The sequence below is a fragment of the Ruditapes philippinarum genome, unplaced genomic scaffold, assembly GCF_026571515.1.
Source record: "Ruditapes philippinarum isolate M1 unplaced genomic scaffold, ASM2657151v2 ctg316_1_1_1_1, whole genome shotgun sequence".
Lineage (NCBI taxonomy): Eukaryota > Metazoa > Mollusca > Bivalvia > Venerida > Veneridae > Ruditapes > Ruditapes philippinarum.
The window spans coordinates 328,869-349,746 of NW_026855923.1; the positions used below are offsets into that span (position 1 = coordinate 328,869).

Genomic DNA, 20,878 nt, shown 5'->3' on the forward strand with positions numbered 1-20,878 from the left:
TCTTCAAATTTACATACAATCAAATATTAGACAATATGTTGTGTCCGCTCTATAAATCCTATACCAATGGAAGAATTTCCTTCAAACTTTACTCAAATGTTCACCTCAACAAGGTTATGTGCAGAATCCATGTCACCTTTGTACCGGCTAAAGGTCAAGGTCACACTTGAAGGTCAAAAATTGACTTAGAAAATGTTCTTAAATTTTAACATGTTCTTGAAACTAGCTCAGGCATTTGCTTGAAACTTAAAAGATATATGAGATGTGGCAAATAAGATATGTAGGTCAAGTTTCATTACTCTGTATTGCATTTTGACAAAGTTATCCCCTTTTTAAGTCTTCAAATTTACATACAACCAATACTAGACAATATATTGTGTCTACTCTATAAATTCTATACTGATGGAAGGATTTTCTTCAAACTTTACTCAAATGTTCACCCAAAATGGGTGATGTGCAAAACCCATCTTACCCTTGTGCCAGATTAAGGTCAAGGCCACACTTGAAGGTCAAAAATTGACTTATAAATAAAATGTTTAATGCATTGGGAAAATGAAAGGTTATTTGTAACTGTTTCGAACAGTTTTGATAATATATATTTATACTATTACCTGTACAATTAGTCTTTTTTTCACCAGAGATAATTTCTTTTTATGTATTTGTGCCACATAAATTATTCCCTTAACCACCTTTCCAAGTGGTCTTCTGTCAAGGACATTGGTGGGGGTATGAATCGCATTCAGCGATAGTTCTAGTTTCATATAAAATTATACGGTTATAGCGAACACGGGTATAAGGAATTATTGCTTATAAGGAACGCATTTATTAGTCCCAATTTAGTTAAAAGTACAGAAAATTACACTTTTATAATGAACTCCAAAATACTGGCTATCCGTAAATAGATCCCGCATTTTAAACATTCGTTTTGATTGGCACGGATAAAATCTCGGCCAAATGTACCGTTTTATTGTTGTATATCATTCAATACATCTATTGAAATGAATATGTATACTTTTCTATTTAGAAAATTTTTAGCATGAGCTCTTTTCAGCAAGATAAAACGGTTATTCATTTTATTCTATTATTTCTTTTCTTCAATAGTTTTGCTCGAGTAAAATAATTATAATAATTTATAATACGGTTTTCAACATAATCACACATGCTTGCAAGCATGATCCATTGCAAAATGCAAAATACGCTTGATTTAAATGAAAAAATTCTATATCGTTCATCAGTAAAGGTCACCCTTAAAATATAAAAGGAAGGAAAAATCGAAAATCTTGTTTATTCTCAATTATGGAGAGAAAACGAAAAGAGTTTAGAAACAAAATATCATATTTTATGAGAAACTGAGATAGGGAGTAAAACTAAAACTGCAATAGCAAGGGAAACATTTTCTGGTGAACCTCTACAAAATTGTTCAAAATATAGCCCTTGGTCTGCTTCACGGGAACATAGTTTTCTCTTATAATATTATAGTAAAAAAATTCTTCTCTAAAACTGCAAGAGTTAAAGCTTTACATGAAACACTGTCTAGTAGAACCCTACCAAATTTTTTTTCAAATTGTATCCCTTGGATCAAATTTAGCCCCACCCAAGGGGAACAGATTTTCCTAATCTGTGACTTCTCATACCAAACAGTGACTTTCCATAGTTACCATAATCTCCCAAAGCAGCCAAACATTTCCATAGCAACTAATGGCTTTCCATAACAACCACTGACTTCTATAGCAACCATTGACTTTCTATAACAACCATTAATTTCCATACTAACCAGTGGCTTACATAGCAACTATTGACATTCCATTGCAACCATAGGCCACTTATGCATCCATTGACTTTCCATAGCAACCAGGGACTCTCCATGGCAAACACTGACTTTCAATAGCAACCAGTGATCAATATTGCAACCATTGACTTTCCATAGCAACCAGTGATCAATATTGCAACCATTGACTTTCCTTTGCAACCATAGACATCAATAGCAACCAGTGACTTCTCACAGCAACCAGTGACTTCTCACAGCAACCAGTGACTCACATAGAAGCAATTGACATTCTATTGCAACCATAGACTTCTTTAGTACCCAATGACTCTCCATTGCATCCAGTGATTGCCATAGCAACTATTGACTTTCTATAGCAACTTTTGGATTATAATAGCAACCAGTGACTTCTATTGCAACATTTGGCTTTCCATAGCAACCACTGATGTTCATAGCAACCACTGAATTGCCACAACAACCATATACTTTCATAGCAACTGGCGACTTTCTACAGTCACAGTCACTTTCCATAGAAGTCATTGACTTTCATAGCAATCAGTTACATTCCTTTGCAACCATAAACTTCCATATCAACCAGTGATTAACATAGCAAACATTCTATTGCAACAATAAACTTCTTTTAGCACCCAATGACTCTCCATTGCATCTAGTGATTGCCATAGAAATTATTGACTTGCTATAGCAACTATTGGATTATAATAGCAACCAGTGACTTCTATTGCAACCTTTGGCTTTCCATAGCAACCACTGATGTTCATAGCAACCAATGAATTGCCATAACAACCATGTACTTTCATAGCAACTGGCGACTTTCTACAGTCACAGTCACTTTCCATAGAAGTCATTGACTTTCATAGCAATCAGTTACATTCCTTTGCACCATAAACTTCCATCAACCAGTGACTTGTCATAGCAACCAGTGATTCACATAGCAACCATTGACATTCTATTGCAACAATAAACTTCTTTTAGCACCCAATGACTCTCCATTGCATCTAGTGATTGCCATAGAAATTATTGACTTTCTATAGCAACTATTGGATTATAATAGCAACCAGTGACTTCTATTGCAGCCATTTGCTTTCCATAGCAAACATTGATGTCCATAGCAACCACTGTATTGCCATAGCAACCATAGACTTCCATAGCAACTGGTGACTTTCTTCAGCAACCATTGACATCCATAGTAAACAGTGACTTCAAATCGCAATTATTGACTCTCATAGCAACCATTGACTTTCCATAGCAACCATTGGGTTTCCATAAGAACTATTGACTTCCAAAGCAACAAGTGACTTGATAGCAGTCTTTGACTTTCCATAGCAAACTGAAAATTTCCATAGCAACCAGTGATTTCTATAGAAAACATTGACTTTACAGAGCAGCCAGTGACTTCCATAGCAAACATTAACTTTCCATAGCAACAAGTAAATCTACCATTGAATTTCATGGCATTCACTGACTTTCACAGATACCACTGATTTGCATTTGTATACCCACCAGTGACTTCTTTAGAAAGTATTGTTTTCCGTTAGCAATAGCAACTAGTTATGTTTTTAGCTCACCTGTCACAAAGTGACGGGGTGAGCTTTTGTGATCGCTTTTCGTCCGGCGTCCGTCCGTCCATCGTCCGTCCGTAAACTTTTACTTTAAATGACATCTCCTCATAAACCACTAAGCCAATTTCATCCAAACTTCACAGGAATGTTCCTTTGGTAGTCACCTTTAAAAATTGTTCAAAGAATTTAATTCCATGCAGAACTCTGGTTGCCATGGCAACCGAAAGAAAAAACTTTAAATATCTTCTTTTAAAAAAACATAAGAGCTAGAGCTTAGATATTTGGCATGAAACATCTTCTAGTGAGTGTCTACCAAGTTTGTTCAAATAAAAGCCCTGGGGTCAAAATTGGCCCCGCCCCGGGGGGTCATTGATTTTACCTATATGCATATAGTAAAAACTTAAAAAATCTTCTTTTAAAGAACCCAAAGAGCTAGAGTTAAGATATTTAGCATGAAACATGTTCTAATGGGTGTCTACCAAGTTTGTTCAAATAAAAGCCCTGGGGTCAAAATTGGCCCCGCCCCGGGGGGTCATTGATTTTCCCTATATGCATATAGTAAAAACTTAAAAAATCTTTTTTTAAAGAACTCAAAGAGCTATGGCTAAGATATTTAGCATCAAACATGTTCTAATAGGTGTCTACCAAGTTTGTTCAAATAAAAGCCCTGGGGTCAAAATTGGCACCGCCCCGGGGGTCATTGATTTTCCTTATATGTGTATAGCAAAAACTTAAAAAATCTTCTTTGAAAAAACCTAAATAGCTAGAGTTAAGATATTAAGCATGAAACATCTTTTAGTATGTGTCTACAAAGTTTGTTCAAATAAAAGCTCTGGGGTCAAAACTGGCCCGGCCCCAGGGGTGTCATTGTTTTTAACTATATGTGTATAGCAAAAACTTAAAATCTTCTTTGAAAAAACCCAAATAGCTAGAGTTTAGATATTAAGCATGAAACATCTTCTAGTATGTGTCTACAAAGTTTGTTCAAATAAAAGCTCTGGGGTCAAAACTGGCCCGGCCCCAGGGGTGTCATTGTTTTTAACTATATGTGTACAGTAAAAACTTTAAAAAAATCTTCTTTTAAAAAGCCCAATGAGCTCGAGCTTAGATGTTTAGCTTGAAACATCTTCTTATGGATGTCTACCAAGTTTGTGCAAATAAAAGCCCTTGGGTTAAATTGGCCCTGCAACGTTGGGGGGTTGGGGGGGGGGGGGCTATATACAGGTGAGCGACCTCAGGGTCATCATGGCCCTCTTGTTTTACATGTGTGCTATTTCAGATACAATTATGAACTTTGTGATATTAGTTTAAGATTTAGATTTTATATCTGCTTTCTCTTATAGTTTACAATATTACTTGTTCCTTGTCATTAAGAGTACATGTATTTATATTCAGGTAAACGATATGAGGGCCATCATGGCCCTATTGTTTATATATGCATGTTATGCAATTTTTATGCCCCTGAAGGGAGACATATTAAAATCGCATCGCCTGTCTGTCCGCCTGTCTGTCTGTGCGTCCCAATTTCATTCGTGTCCGGACTGTAATTTTGTCGTACATTGAGGGATTTTGAAATAGCTTGGCACAAATGTCTACCACATCAAGACGATGTGTCGGCTCCAAGAACTACGTTCCTACCTCTAAGTTCAAGGTCACACTAACATTTTTAATTTTCACATTATCACAATTAGAGTTAATAGGTACACACACTCGTGTCCGGACTGTAACTTTGTCATGCATCGAAGGATTTTAGAAAACTAGACATAAATGTCTATCACGTCAAGACGATGTGTCGGGTCCCTACATCAAAGGTCAAGGTCTCACTAACATTTTGAAGTTTCGTATTATCACAATTAGAGTTAATAGGTACACACAATCGTGTCCGGGCTGTACATTTGTCATGCATCGAAGGATTCTAGATTAACAAGGCATAAATGTCTGCCACATCAAGACGATGTGTCGCGTCCAAGATAACGTCTCTACCTCAAAGGTCAAGGTCACACTAACATTTTTAAGTTTCACTTTATAGCTAAACACATTTGTGTCCGGACTTTAACGAAGGATTTTAGATTAACTTGGCATAAATGTCCACAACATCAAGACGATGTGTCGCATCCAAGAACCACGTCCCTACATCAAAGGTCAAGGTCACACTTATATTTTGAAGGTTCACGTTATCACAATTAGAGTTTATAGCTAAACTCATTCGTGTCCAGACTGTAACTTTGCCATACATCAAAAGTTTTTAAAAATACTAGGCATAATTAAATGTCTACAGCATCAAGACGAAAATACTCATTCTCTTGAGAAGATTTTGAAGATACACATTTATGTATGGACTGTAACTTTCATGCATTGAAGGATTTTAAAATTACTTGACACAAATGTCTACCATATCAAGACGATGTGTCGCGGCTAAGGCTGATGTCCGTCTGTCCATCCGTGTATCCCCACTTACACAACAATAATGTCCAGACTGTATCTTTGTCATGCATTGAGGGATTTTGAAATAACTTGTCTACCGCATCAAGACAACATGTCGCGTCCAAGACCCATGTCCCTACCTCCAAGGTCAAGGTCACTCTAATAGTTTGTCGGTATTTATATTCATAAGAAGAGTTTGAAGGCACACATTAGTTTCCAAACTTTAACTTATCATGCATTGAAATATTTCAAAATAACTTTGGCATAGATGTCTACCACATCAAGATAATGTGTCACGTCCAAGACCCTTGTCCCAAGGTGTTAAGTTTGCTATAAATAACAGTTCATTTCACAAGAACAATATTGAGCAATTAATTAGTGCTTTCATTCTCTTTTCCTTTCATAATATCTGCATGCTTAAGAAATCTTTTCTGGGGCATTCGTCACTTGCGTGACAGCTCTTGTTCAATCGTTGGGAGTTTGTCTAAAGGTCAAGACCTCAATATCTTTGCTCCTAGAGATTCTTATGAAATGATTTGAGGTCATGACAAGCTTTGCAGATGATCCGAGCACATTAAAAACATTTAAATTCACACCATGTATATAGTGATTATTTTAAATCATAAATGTTTTTTTTTATGTTTTCAGAAATAGGTAAAAATGCTTAATTGAAAATATAGTATTTAAGAAAAATAACTGTTATTGTATTTCAAAGTTTAATACAACTATGTAATACAGTGAATACCAAAATTGTTATCAAGTAAGAATACCTTTATTTTGAATCAGTTATGACACTATGACCTTTGTATGTGAACATTAGATACATTTACACTTTGTTATTTGACATGCTGAAATATGACCTTGACCCCCGAATTCACTCGACACTACTGCATTATGACAAAGTTTAATTGTATAGAAACTACTAAGTGGTGATAATAATGATAATAATAATAAAAATGTGGTGGCATAGCATTTTTTCCCAAATGCAATCTTGTTTTACCGAGTGACATACTTTTTAGCTCACCTGAGCATTATATAGGACCTTTTGCCCCTCATGTTTGAAAACCTTTACCCACAGGCTAAAATTGATAGAATATTGAGTTCAGAGCAGTAATAAAATTAAGGACATGATAAACAACAAAGGAATCCATCGCCACATGGCTGATTTGTATGTTGATAGAAGCCAAAAGTATTCTACAGTGGCAAAGTGGTAATCAAAATTTAAACATGGGATGACTCATAACAAGATTGGCCAGGGCCAGGTCCCAGTGCTTATATCATCAGCCAAGAAATGATCGGCTGTGTTGACAGACTTGTGCTAAATGATAGTGAAATGATGGCGACACGTAAAGATCACTTCTCCGTGATATGTCTGTCCGTCGGACTAATCCTAAAAAACTAATTGTGCAATTTCATCCAAACTTTACAGGAACGATCAGTACCAAGTCTTATTGTATATATCGTCATCATTTTCCGGTTCAATGATTTTTGTCAGAGTTATGGCCCTGAAATAACTTTATTTTTTAAAGGTTGTTCGGACTACTCCTCTTATACAACTAATGCAATTTCATCCAAACTACAGGATTGATCTGTAGCTCAAGTTCTTGCGCATAGTCCACGGGTTTTCTGGTTGAATTATTTTGGACTGAGTTATGTCCCTTTAATAAAAAAAAGTTTTATTGTGTCGCCTCTACAGAGTAGTGGCGACATTTAGGGATCAGTTCTCCATAGTCTGTCTGTCTGTCTGTCTGTCTGTCTGTCTGTCTGTCTGTACAAACACAGAGGTACTTGTGTGACTTGGAGAATAAGAGGAAATGTACATTTTCTTTGATCCTATTCATTCCATTTCTTGTGTGCACTTGTGTGTCTTTTAAGCCTTGTGTAACTAAAATGACTAAAAAGATCAAAGGAAAAGTCATTTAAGTACCAATTTGTAGTTACGTCTGTCTGTCCGTCTGTCACAAAACTTGTCTGGACTAATCTTCAAAAACGACTAGTTGTACATGTTGTCGGCATTTTCTGGGTCAATGAGATTTTTATTGTTAAAGTTTGTCCGGCCTACTACTTTTAGACCACCAATGCAATTTCAAGGAAACTCAAGTACTTGCGCATTTTACACGGGTTTGCCGGTTGAATGTTTTTTGGTCGAGTTACGGCCCTTGAATAAAAAAGTTTTTTTTTGTCAGCTTATGCAATTTCGATTAAAATTTACAGGATTGATTGGTAGCTCAAGTACTTGCGCATAATTCACAGGTTTTCTGATTAAATGATTTTTGATCGAATTAAGGCCCTTGAATACGAAAAGGTGTGTTTGTGTTGCCAGCTACACAAGAGCTTGTCTGGACTACTCCTCAGAAACTTCTTGTGTAATTTCATGCAAAATTTACATGAGTGACCAATACCATGTCTAGTTGATGCAACTTCAGTGAAACTTAACATGATTGATCGGTAGCACTTGTGCATATTACACAGGTTTTTTGCTTGACAAATATTTCGTCATCAAAAAGCTATTGTTTTGTTGCCAGCTACACAGAAGCTTTCTTGACTTCTCCTAAGAAACTACATGTACAATTATATCCAATCGTTACAAGAATGATCAATACTAAGTCTAGACGTACATATAATAAGCATTTTCTAGTTCATTAATTTTTGCCAGAGTAATTGCCCTTTAATGATTTTTATTTTTTAAATCTGTCAAATTTTAAAACATGCAAGATTGCCAGCAAAGGGTAGATTCAAGTCCAGAACTTCTAGAAGTATGCAATGCCAACTCCTCTTTCTCGCTCATCTCGCCTTAGAAATTTTGAAACCAACTATCAGCTAGCAAGGTAATTGCCATGAGTTGTAGGACATTCTCCGAAGGGATGACAAGTTTGCTATTACTCCAATTACAGGAGGATATCATGCCAATCTCGTTAATTAATAAGGGCTTGTTATTAAAGGACGCTAGTGTCCTTTTGCATGATATTACCCATGTGCACAAGTCCAAAGCTTAAGCTGCTGTTCGTGACTGCACCTTTGCGCAGTTAAATCATCTGCCATTCAGTCCAAAACTGGCCCTATGTCATTACTAGCATCAGTTTTGAAATTTGACATCCCAATTGCGGGATTTTTAGACTATGATGAGCTGAAGGCTTCTACATAGCCGTTTGATGACCAAACAGACGACTCTTCTTTCAAAGGCAAAGACCGCTTTGAATAGTGGGCAGTGAATGGGTATTATATTGATAATAATGTTAAAACCATCTTCAAACCTTGGAGTTAAACCCCGAGTTCCACGAACTTATTGTTCTCCTCTAGTAGCATCATCTTGTGATACTTTTCAAATAATATTAGTCATCGATCTAGGACCATCATGGTCATCTTGCCTTAGTTAAGAAGATTTCTTTATTCTTTTATGTTTATTCTTGTGTGGGCATGTTTATTCGTGTGTGGGCAAGATTTCTTACTGTTTCGTTTGGCATGATCTTAATGAAACTTTGACAAGGTGTTTTTTCTTATAATACATTAGTACAAAAATATTTAATCTAGAGATTACACCTTTTCCCTTGTTGTTTGTTTCCTGTATATCATTATTTTATTATACATTTTGTGGTCAGTAAATTAAAGTTCATCCGTTCAAAGGCTAGCGTCCGCGTTGCCCATTGACCTCTTTGGTGTGGAACTTAGTCATCACTGGTCACAATATAAATACATTTGTTGTATTATACATGAAGTGGCAATATTTTTCTAAAGAAAAGACCAACTTTATTTGACCTGTAATAAGGAATGCAGCTTCTCATACATAGTTTATTCTTTCGTTTTTTTTTCAAATATGTCATATTAATTAAGAATTTCATAGATTTCAATGAATTTCTGTGATTGAAATATTTTACTCAAGAATGAGCATGTATAGAATAAATTGGGTTCAGTAGGAATGGTTCAGAATAGCTGATATGGTTGGAAACATAGCAAATTGGTTGCCAAGAGAAGGGCATTTAATGTTCAATGTTGTTTGTTTGCTCTCACAGGACGAGTTTTGATTGAAGACAGTTGTGTACACAAATAGTCCACTATAAACCCATAGAAACAAGGGCCATCAGTGATAACATGAGTCGCCTCATGATAGCCATACCTCGGCAAAAAATCATTCAACCTAAAAACCTATGTAATATGCACAAGAATTTGGGCTACCAATCACTAGTACTGTAAAATTTCATTGAAATTGCATTAGTGGTATAACAGGAGTAAAAAAATTAAACAAAAATCAATAAATTGAAAAATATTGATGAAATGCACAACTAGATATGGTATTGATCAGTCCCCTAAAGTTTTGATGAAATTGCACCAGTAGTTTCTAAGGAGTTGTCCAGACAAGCCTCCGTGTAGCTGGCACCTTTTTATTTAAGGGCAATAACACAGCTAAATCATTCAAGCAAAAAACTTGTGTATTATGCATAAACATGTGACCTACCAATCAATCCTGTAAAGTTTCATTGAACTTGCATCAGTGGTATAAAAGGAGTAGTCCGGACAAACTTTATTAACACCCTTTTCATTCAAGGGTCACAACTTGGCAAAAAATGATTCAAACGGAAAACCAGTGTAATATGAGCAAGTACATGTACTTATTCTACCAATCAATCCTGTAAAGTTTCATTGAACTTGCATAAGTGGTATAAGAGGAGTAGAGTCCGGGCAAACTTTAAAAAAATAAAAATAATAAAAGGGCCATAACTCTAACTCAAAAAATAAAAATAATAACTCCGACAAAATTCATTGAACCATTAAAAGCCGATGATATGCACAACTAGACTTGGTAATGATCATTCCAGTGCAGTTTGGATGAAATTGCACCAGCAGTTTTTGAAAAGTAGTCCGAACAAGCTTTTGTGTTTCTGGCAACACACAAAAAACACCTTTTTGATTCAATGGCCATAACTCAGCTAACTCGGTCATTAATCATTCAACTGGAAAACCCGTGTAATGTGCGCAAGGACTTAAGCTACAGATCAATCCTGTAAAGTTTCATTGAAATTGCATTAGTGGTGTAAGAGGAGTAGTTCGGACAAACGTTAAAAATAAAAATTATTAAAGGGCCATAACTCTGACAAAAATCATTGAACCGGAAAATGCTGACAATATGCACAACTAGACTTGGTACTGATCATTCTTTTAAAGTTTGAATGAAATTGCACCAGTAGTTTATGAGGAATAGTCCGGAGAAGTTTTGAGACGGACGAACAGACAGACGACGAAGAAGTGATCCCTGTAAGTCGCCAATACTCCGTAGAGGCGACACAAAAACGGCAAATATAAATCTCATTTTTGAAATCGTGAATTATTTTAATTTCTTTTGGTTAATGCTTTCAAGCACATGACAAATGTATCTTTTTTGTAACTTCATAATCAGCTTTGTATGAAGCTTGATAAAATAAGAAAACGGAATCCCTATAGAACGCCCAAACCGACGACAAAATTGAAATTGTTGCAGAATCGGTTTGATTGAGCCTGTTCATGGACGGTACTGAAAAGTGCAAGTTACCTTCCACATACCTAGCACCGGTTTAAGCAGAATTCAACATTTAAACATGAAAATGGTGAACTTTTAAATTTAGAAACATCCGCAGATATGTTCAAACTGCGGTTATCATGGGACCTTCAATGTGACACGTGAGTGCCATGAAAAGCGGCGTATGGTCCCGTATTAAAGGAATGCGTGTGCGCTAAATGAGAAAACAATGGGCGGAACTAAATAAAATGGAATTCAGAAAGGGGATCTGAGGATATGAAGCCTGCATATCACAGATAAGACGTCAAAAGACAAATTTAAAAAGCAGGCATTATGTCCTAAGGGTGATTATACAGTATTCAAAAAGGAAAACTGGAACCACCCAAGTTGAAAAAGGCTAAATAGAAGAAACTAAAAATACCGCATAACATGCATTCAACAACAAAACTATTATACATGTAGTTGATTTTTTTTCAGTATTTTAAACAAGCTCAGTCAATAAAAGTAAATCTGATTGAGCATTTCCTATAAAAAAAAACCTACATATGACCCTGACTATGACCAAAAATGATTTTTTATTGGTTTAAGATGCTTTCTGTGCACCAAATTGACACCGCCTTTCAGTGAAACTGAATAAGATTTCAATTTAAAAAATGATAACAACTGTTTTATCGTGGACGCTGAACTGAACATAATACTGATGACATAGGCTAACTTTGATACTACATATTTATAAACTATATTAATTCAGTGGGATAACAGTTCTTTGGCTTCACTTGTAACAAACAATTTGAAAAAGAAACACACTCTCTTGAGATACAACTTCAATAATCTTTATTTGAAACAACAAACATAAAAAATGTTAGTTTTCTTTATTAATGAAAAAAATACCAAATTCTACAAAACAACAATTTTTCTTCAAAATTATGTATTAGGTCATGTTTTAACATGGAAGAACGCGATTTTGGGTAATTTCAGGTATTTTCATAATTTTCTTTTAACCCATTACCAGATATACACGCCTTTTAACGCCTTTGCCCCCCCCCCTTTTTTTTGTCTCAAATGGTGAAAATGCCTTATTTAGGCACCCAACACTTGTTTTAGTTTAAGAAATGTTGTTTTAAAAAATGACTACTTTTTCGGCGCCGCCCCTATCCAAAAACGGCAGCTCCCCTCATCGCCAAGAAAATTGTGAACTTGTGAGAGGCTAAAAATGACCCCAGGTCGATCATAAGGTAACGTGTAACCAACGCTGAAAAGCATTTGACTCTAGATCAATCCATTGAGAAGTTGCAGCACTTTGAAATCAATTTGGATGGAAAAAATTCAACGCAAAATAGTGATTTTTGGCAATTTTGAGATGTCCCCTCGTTGCCATGGTAACAGGAAATTTAAGACTGAGCACTTTGTTACAAAGGGAATAGTCCAGTCAACATTTGTGCCAAGTTTGATTAGTATTGAAACAGTTTTTTTATAGTTTTATAGCAATTTGAACTTTTAACGGGAGACTTTTAAATGAAAACAGCCATTTTTCACAAAATGCTCATAATGTAAAGGGTTTATAAGTGAATTAAAAAAAAATGACGAAGCCTTAATATCATGTATACATGTACTTAAGCCTGGTATATCACAGTATTATGCGTTATAATTACATAACTATCAGTTCTATTAAATGCTAAAGTAACATCTATTATCAAACATAAACATTGCATGAAAATTGAAATTCATCAGCGTGATAAGCCATCTACCAAACTTTTAAATCTTGGCACATCGTCACCTTGGCAGTAACTTTTTAACTCCTTAATTATAACTCATTTTATAACTTTATAGGAGTTAACCTGATACTGCACTAAGGTGAAAATATCATGAAGCGATGCTCATTCTATATTGTTTTATTTTCATTTATTGTTGTGTTGAGTACAAGTGTTTAATGTGTTTTATCTCATCTTTGTCAAAAAAAATGACTGTTATTTCTGATCTACACGTCAGATATTCTGATCTACACGTCAGATATATACAATCAAAAGACACGTTCGTTACGCAAGTTCGGTGTGTTTCATTAGTGCCGAAATGTCAATCACGTATTGATTATATGTTATAAATGATTTCATATGTTATAAACGATTTAATTTTCAGATAATGTAAAACAATGTTATAAAATATCAAAGCTTTCAAAATTTGTAAAACAATGTATGAAGAACAATAATATTCAAACCTTAACAACACGTAGGCTATCATTAACAATTATGAAATCGTAATTTGGAGGAATAAATGTCTAGATAAGCATATCGAACAATCATTTTATCAAACGTGTATTAACCGATAGAGAGTTTCCACTATACATATTGTATAATGTCGTTCAATTCTTTTTTGCAGGATTAACATACTGATATGAAATTGCTATCTCGCTTTACAATACATTGAAAACTCCCCTTGATCAGCAGCAATGCAATCCATTACGATATGAGAGATTACACATTGCTTACAAGTATTAGCGTATTTCGTCTGTAACAGGTGAGACGCAAATTTCAGCAAAATAAACACTCCCATCTCGACTGTTTTAAAATGTACAGCTGTAAAAAATTCAAATACTTTACAATCAACAAATTCATTACGCGGAAAAAAATAATTTCGGGCAATCTTTCGATGAAATACGTAACACTAAATACACATGTATTTATAAAAAGTACATGATAAACGAAAAAATAGCTTATATACAAACACACGTGAAAAAATAATACTATTGTAAGCTATAAGTCATTAGAATGAATCATTACATGTAGATACGTCAATACTCCCTTAATAGTCTAAACGTTTTCGATCAATCAATTTCATTTTCTGTATTTGCTACATGTATATCCTGTGAACTTGACTTTAAGAACAGACTACCCCCTTTGAGTAATCCTGCTCTCTCTTTCCTAGCATTGCTGAACATAAAGGTTGCTTCGGTGACTGTATGCTCATTATTGTACGAACCACTTTCAAACAAGTTATCTTCGTTTTCGTTACAGCGATCTTCAATCGGATCCGGAGAAAGGTCTACTACTCTTGAACCATGATATCGAATTGAACTGAATTTTTCAGAATATCCACGGGAATATCGATCATTCGATTTTATATTCAAATCGGCGTTATTTGCATGTTTGGTATCGATTACATTCATATTCATTAATTCAATACAACGGCCTTCCAATTGCTTATCATCTTTAACACTTGCTTTGGCTGGCAATATCACCTTATCTATCATAAACTTTTCTTTTACTCTAAAATCCTTATTGATATTTAACGTATCTAGTGAGCTGTCTAACGACATGTTATCCGTTGATAAAATATTACAATTTGATGGTGACTGCATATCAGAGCTTACTTGTTGTACAAAAGAACCTTCATTAACTTTTGACAGAGAGTTTCCAGTATAGTCCGTCCTATTATGTATGAATTGAAAAAAAAGAAAAATGATTAAGTTAAGAATTTATTTTACATGAATGCACTATCACTGTTCAATAAAATGAGATACTGAATTATCGTTCTATATTTTCAATGACGCTTTGACTCTGCTTATTGTCAAAATATTGCATTTTCTTTTTACAAAAGAGCGAAAAGGCTGTGAAAATATGTAACGAAACAAAGATCCTCGTATTAATTTATGATTAATACAAGGAAAATTTCGCGTTTAAAGCAGTGAATGTATAAATGATTCATTGAATATCATTGTCTTTTCTTTTAAATTAAACAGCTTTTTTTCATTTCATATATTATTGCTTTATCATATATTGTCAACCTGAAGAGGGTGATTTATCTAGCTTCAAGCAATTATAGATAGTTTTCTTTATAATTATTTTTAAAGACAAAACTAGACTGATACATTTCTCTTTACTCAAAGTTAATTTAATCTATTAAAAACATTGATGTACGTTTAACTGGAATGTGACAATAATTACCTAGACTTCGTTCCGACCTGCTCATATTTTGTTTCGAGCAAATGTGGGTTCTCAAAATCGTCAGAGTAACTGATACTGCTTTCGACTACTTTGTTACTTCGCCCAATTTGAACTATTTTACTGCCAACGATATTAACCACCTTTCTCTTCACTCGATTTTGTGTTCGTTGTTTCCGAATATCACAATCACTATCGCTACTGGATTCTTCAGAATCTGTTGATTCTGACAAGATGAAATAATAACCCCTTCTATTAGCATGAAACTGCAAACAAAACCTACTGTCTACTGCTACCATGTTCTCTACTTTATAAAACAAATTTTAAAATAAAAGATCTACGTCTGTTTTCAAATAATATACTGAAACAAACCAATTAATCAAATTATACACTTGTAACTAAAAAACGTAGCATAATGTATAATGTTTTAATTTACATGTATGGCGACTTTATGAAACGTACCGTATCTTTTAGAAGAACGCTTGTGCTTTGTCCTGCCATATTTTGATCCTTGTTTAGCATGGCCTGCGTGCTTTATGGAGCCGTAATCAACTTCAACATCATCAGTGGAAAGGTTCGGGTTCACTATTAGGTTACCTGTCACTTGTGAAACGACACTTAGTTGTGTGGGTGGGAGTGCATCATTTCTTTGATCACGAAGAAAGTTTCCCTGTTCGCTAGGATAAGCGTCCCTACTTAACGGTTGGTTCTGATAGTAACCATTTGCCTGTTGGGCACTTATACCTTGCTGCCGCAAAGGCAATTGAAAATTGCTGCTGTTGCCTTGCATGTTAATGTGCATTCCAGTATTTGTATATTGGTTATTATGTGGTGTAGCTGGATAGATTTCAGGACTGTATTGTATTCCCGTAAGATTTGGAGGTTGGTTCTGGCCGGATCGAAGGTGTCCATGATAGCCTGTTTGCGGGGCATCCATGCGACGATTAATAGTCTGTGTATTGGCATAGCCAGGATAAACAGGCGCATTTGAATAATTAAAAACGTCTCCTTGACGCGGAGGTTGTGGAAATTGATCGTGCATACTAGCAGACTGAACAATATATCCATTTTGTGCATTGATCTGGTGGTATCCTGAAGGCTGAAAGTATTGGTTTGCTTGAGGAAGCATTTGAGGGTATTGACCAGTTTGACCATGGTTTTGTGTCATCGTATTTGCTGGTAGAGATCTATGAGCGTTTTGTTCCGGATAAATTGGACCATATGGATAACTAGTCGACAAATACTGACTAGGAACTCTGTCGTGTGGTGAACGGTGGTGACCATCACTCATTGGTGATGTGGGAAGCACTGGTCTCGAAAAGTTTTCCCCTGTGGGGTAGGTATTTTGTTGACTTCGTATAAAATCATATTGTGGCACGTTCCCAACGTAAGACATAGCATCAACCGATGCGTTAGAATTGATATGTTCACGTTGCTTGTTGCTCATATTTCTTGCATTTGACGCAACCTTTGTGCTTGTAGTTCTTGTTGTCACAGGCCTCGTCTGGCTAATAGGAACCTTGTCATTCATATGCAATGGCATATGTGAATTATCAGATATGTATGATTCCATTTCTCTCTGCTTTCTTGCATTATATGCAGTACGTACTACAGCGCGGATTTTTTGCTGTGTGTGTTCAGTATGTTTATCATACCAGTCTATTCCGCTAATGGTAAGTAACCCGGATGGTACTTTGTAGGCACGCATTTTCGGAGACGCAGTGTGAACTGGTTTAACAAGCCATTGACTGTTGTTATGAACAGGTCCATACGACATGTTACCTAACTGTAAACGACAAATTCCGATCGCTTCCTCGACAAAAAATTTCAGTTCAGGAGATCGAAAATTGTTAGTTAAGTAAACAAAAATCATACTACATTTATCAATCACATCCTGCACCACGCATACTTTAGACTGAGCAAACGCTTCACTGTCAAAAAGTTCAATCCGTATTTCCTCATTGTATTCTGATTTCACTATCATCAGTGTTTCCTCTTTGAAATTCAAAGCTTCAATATAATCTTCCTTTTCATAAACAATTGCTGCATCGAAAAATAATACATTTGGTTTCGACGGGATTTGCGTGGCGACCAGGCCTTTAATGAAATCTTCAATGGAGTCTTGCTCTCTAACTCCGCCTTCTGTCGTTTCAGTATTGTCCTCTTTGGCTTTATCTTTTGTATTTCCATAATCTTTTGATTCATCAACTTTAGTTTTTGCAGTTGTTTTCTTTCTTCTTCTTGGGAGAGCACATGCCCTCGCATCCAATGTCAAATCATCTGTCGATAAAGTTGGATAGGGTGTCAACCCTCTTGATACTGGCATCCACTGACTGTTGATATAGCTGTTGAATTCAGAGGGATGGCGATCTAAAGATAATGTAAATGCCTGTTCATTTGGTTTGTCGACACATTCATGACGTTTTGAATCACATTGTGCAAATTCATCAGCTTCAGGTGGCCTAGGGCTGTCGTATTTAGATAAGTGACTGTCTTCGTTACTGATATCTAAACCTTTTAACATTGAGCTATACTGATCAGTATTTGAAGCGTTTTCTACGTGGATATATTTAGAATCTACTTTCTTTGTTGACACATTATTTGTGCCACATTCCTCTGCAGAACTTGGTCCAGAATCTTCCTCTGTGTCCTCATTTGTATCAGCTGTATTTGATGTAATTTGAAAGACAAAATGAAATAATTTTATGCATAACTATTAATCTGTTGTGCATGTTGCTATTATGTTTAATATACTATTTGCTTTGTGATTATCATACCAGATATTTTATCTCTCCGTGGATGTGTGTATATATAGACATATGGCAAATTTACATTGTAAATTATTATAAATACATGTACATTTTAAAGTGTGATAGAGATAAAGTATTTTGGAGTTTGTCCAAAAAGTCCGTCTCATTTACTGATATAGCATGCGTTTGTGTTATTTACCATGGAAAAAGTACAAATAGATTTCTCCATGCAAATGTTTTACACATGTGATCGGCATAAGATTAAGAGAAGGCCATTAGAAAGCCGGTGTTTCTAACCTGTTTCTTTTGAAATAAATATGTCATACTGTTACAGAAGCATACTTCTGACTTGAAATTATACATCATGTTTTATTAATAAATCAGTATAATGTCTTACAACAGCTTCATTTGTTAATCATAAATGCAACATTCAGTTTACAAAAAAAATGATGATTTCTTTTATTTAAGTATTTCAAATAAAGTGATCATACTTTCTTTAGATGAGGCAGATTCTGTTGGTCGTGCTAAAACGACATTGAACATCAACATCTTGAACAATGAGATCATCTTGCCTGGTTCTTCCTAAAGTCTAGAAATATTAAATATTATGAATATCACATTGTTAAGTGTTTAATGGCTCTAACTATGTGCACTCTAAACATTTAATTGTGTTTTACTAGGAAAACTGATAATAGCATTATTTTTAAGCTTATTTCATTTGTTTCAGGGACAACACTTACAGAAATAATTTCCATGTGAAATAATACAAGGTAAATATATAATGTGTTTTCCGTTGTGGTTTTAGCGAACGCTTAAAGTTCAAATGCACGTGATTCAGTCATGACGCAGTTTCATTATCAATATCTGTACATTATCTATTACCGATATTTGATATTTCTCCATTTCTGTTGTTTATGGATAATTATATCGAAAGAAAATAAAATATAAAAGCGGAAAAAAGTTGTTGCTTTCTATACATCATCTCACTATGAACTGTATCTTATTGTTGTCACATGATGAATGTTTAACATTGATATCTGATAAATTATTGATGTTAAACGGATTGAGAATACATTTTTAAAACTTCAAAGGCACATTATGGCTCAGAAAGGGATAATTTTTACCTTCTATAGAAAAGCCAAAATTATTATATTATTATAACATTATACTATACTATTATAACATTTAAAAATGGGTTTGGAAAATGTTAAATGTTTATCACTTGAGCAAAATAGCGCATAAAGTGAAATTATATGTCATAAAATAGCAAAGTGTAAACAAAGTAGTATTTTGACTTCCATACAAAATACTAAATCACTATAACTGTATTTATTGCTAAAGGTAACAGAGGCAAAAGATGGTTCTGGTAACTGGCCAATGAGTAGTTTTTCAAAAACTATAAGAAGACACCAACCTTTTTTTGAGAAAAAATTAAAGCATTTCTTAGGCATAATGGGCTTTTAAAGAACATCGTCCTAAGTTTTCCTCTCCAAAAATATTATTCTTTAAACTGATAATTAACATAACGCTTTATCAAGTCCCCGTACCAGTTGAGATCAGTGACTGTTGTTTTGTTTTTGTTTCTGTGCATTAATTATTCCTAGCAACAATTAATATCTATAGTGAATAAACTGTATTCTCCATACTGGAACAAACATGTACCTCTGCACAAGATATTTATTGAATTTTGACCCCGGATCAAGTTTGTGTAATATTGATTATAAACAATTTAGGACAATTACCCGTACCTTTCATTTAGGACAAGGTCAGAAACTAGTGTTTTACGAACATATGTAACTTTTTTTATATAAAATAAACACTTTTTGTTATAATTTATCATAGAAATGGAGTCATTTATATCTCTTACAAAATATTTGTGACAGTATATATGACAAAAAAAGAGATTTTTAAGAATTCGTTTTAATGTTTCATTTTGGTAATAATTACCAGTCAAAAATAGAAAATAAAAGTACTTAAAACAAATTTAGAACATAATAAAACTGTACTGTAGAGAATGAAAACCTATTTAAAAAGTAAAATTTTAAAATAATTGCCTACTTAATCTTTTTTATGCGTTTTGTCAGAGCTTTCCTTTTGAAAATTATTTAACAATTCCATTTACGTCATAGTTATATAGCTAGGTAGCCCACTGTTTTCATCTTCCTCTTTCGATTTCAAAATCAAAAAGTAGAATAACTACATTGTAAAACATCTTACTAAAAAAAAGACTTCGGTTACATTTGATTTAAATTTAAACTTTTAATGATTACGGCTTTGATATGCCCCTTTTACGAAACAGATGACCAAATTATAAAGTCGAGTTGTCGTTGCCACGCACGGGCCTCGTTTTTTTTGTTTGTTTTAAATTATACTGTTTATCAGATAGTTTAACAATTTAAAACCCTAAAAAATATAGCGAATGTTTGTGAAAATATTTTTTTTATTATTTCATTTGTTTACACGTATCATTTACTGTTAATTTAGATATATTGTTCTAGAAAATGGTTACCTTAGAAGAAAATCCAAGTTTGCCTGTATGGTATTTCCACTGTTACTATATTTAGATATATTTTTTATGACGTCTGATATTTTCGCGTATTTTTACGTGACCTGCCATTTCTTTAATTAATGCCTATATTAGAACCATTCTTATTAATTTCAAAAGCAATTTTTGATGATTTTGATATTGGAAATTGAGGTTTCCACTACATTTTAGGGCGGTTAAATGTTTACAAGGAAGATAACATTATATATGGTACAGTTATAAACTTGCCTGAGTTATTCCTCCTATACTTGAAAAATTTACAGGATGGGACACCATTGATAAATAATGTTTACCAAGATAAAAAAAAAAAACGTTTTTATGGGTAGGATTGTTTGCTATAAAACTTACTGTACATTAGATTTGTCCTCATTGTTTTTTTTTTTTT

General features: G+C 34.4%; 1 protein-coding gene across 3 annotated transcripts; it reads right to left on the reverse strand.

Moving 5' to 3' along the window:
• Nucleotides 1-12,069: 12,069 nt before the first annotated feature.
• LOC132744831 (uncharacterized) lies at nucleotides 12,070-20,611 on the reverse strand. 3 transcript variants are annotated; one of them, XM_060733614.1, is made up of 5 exons: nucleotides 20,458-20,611; nucleotides 18,440-18,537; nucleotides 15,661-17,862; nucleotides 15,202-15,424; nucleotides 12,070-14,685 (listed from the first exon to the last, which is right to left on the reverse strand). In XM_060733614.1, exons 2-5 carry the CDS (start codon nucleotides 18,513-18,515, stop codon nucleotides 14,082-14,084), a joined length of 3,105 nt encoding a protein of 1,034 aa, XP_060589597.1. In that variant the 5' UTR covers nucleotides 18,516-18,537; nucleotides 20,458-20,611; the 3' UTR covers nucleotides 12,070-14,081. The 3 variants fall into 3 exon arrangements, with proteins under 3 accessions (XP_060589597.1, XP_060589599.1, XP_060589598.1); XM_060733616.1 differs by having other exon boundaries at nucleotides 18,440-18,540; nucleotides 20,463-20,509; XM_060733615.1 differs by lacking the exon at nucleotides 20,458-20,611 and adding an exon at nucleotides 20,007-20,162.
• Nucleotides 20,612-20,878: the final 267 nt, after the last annotated feature.

Excerpts from the sequence above, each read along its gene's own strand:
- LOC132744831 (XM_060733614.1), bottom strand. The coding sequence starts at position 18,515 with ATGATCTCATTGTTCAAGATGTTGATGTTCAATGTCGTTTTAGCACGA. Across the intron at positions 15,425-15,660 it reads GCGTTCTTCTAAAAGATACG|AATCAACAGATTCTGAAGAA; the intron begins GTACGTTTCATA and ends TCATCTTGTCAG. Across the intron at positions 14,686-15,201 it reads CAGGTCGGAACGAAGTCTAG|GACGGACTATACTGGAAACT; the intron begins GTAATTATTGTC and ends CATACATAATAG.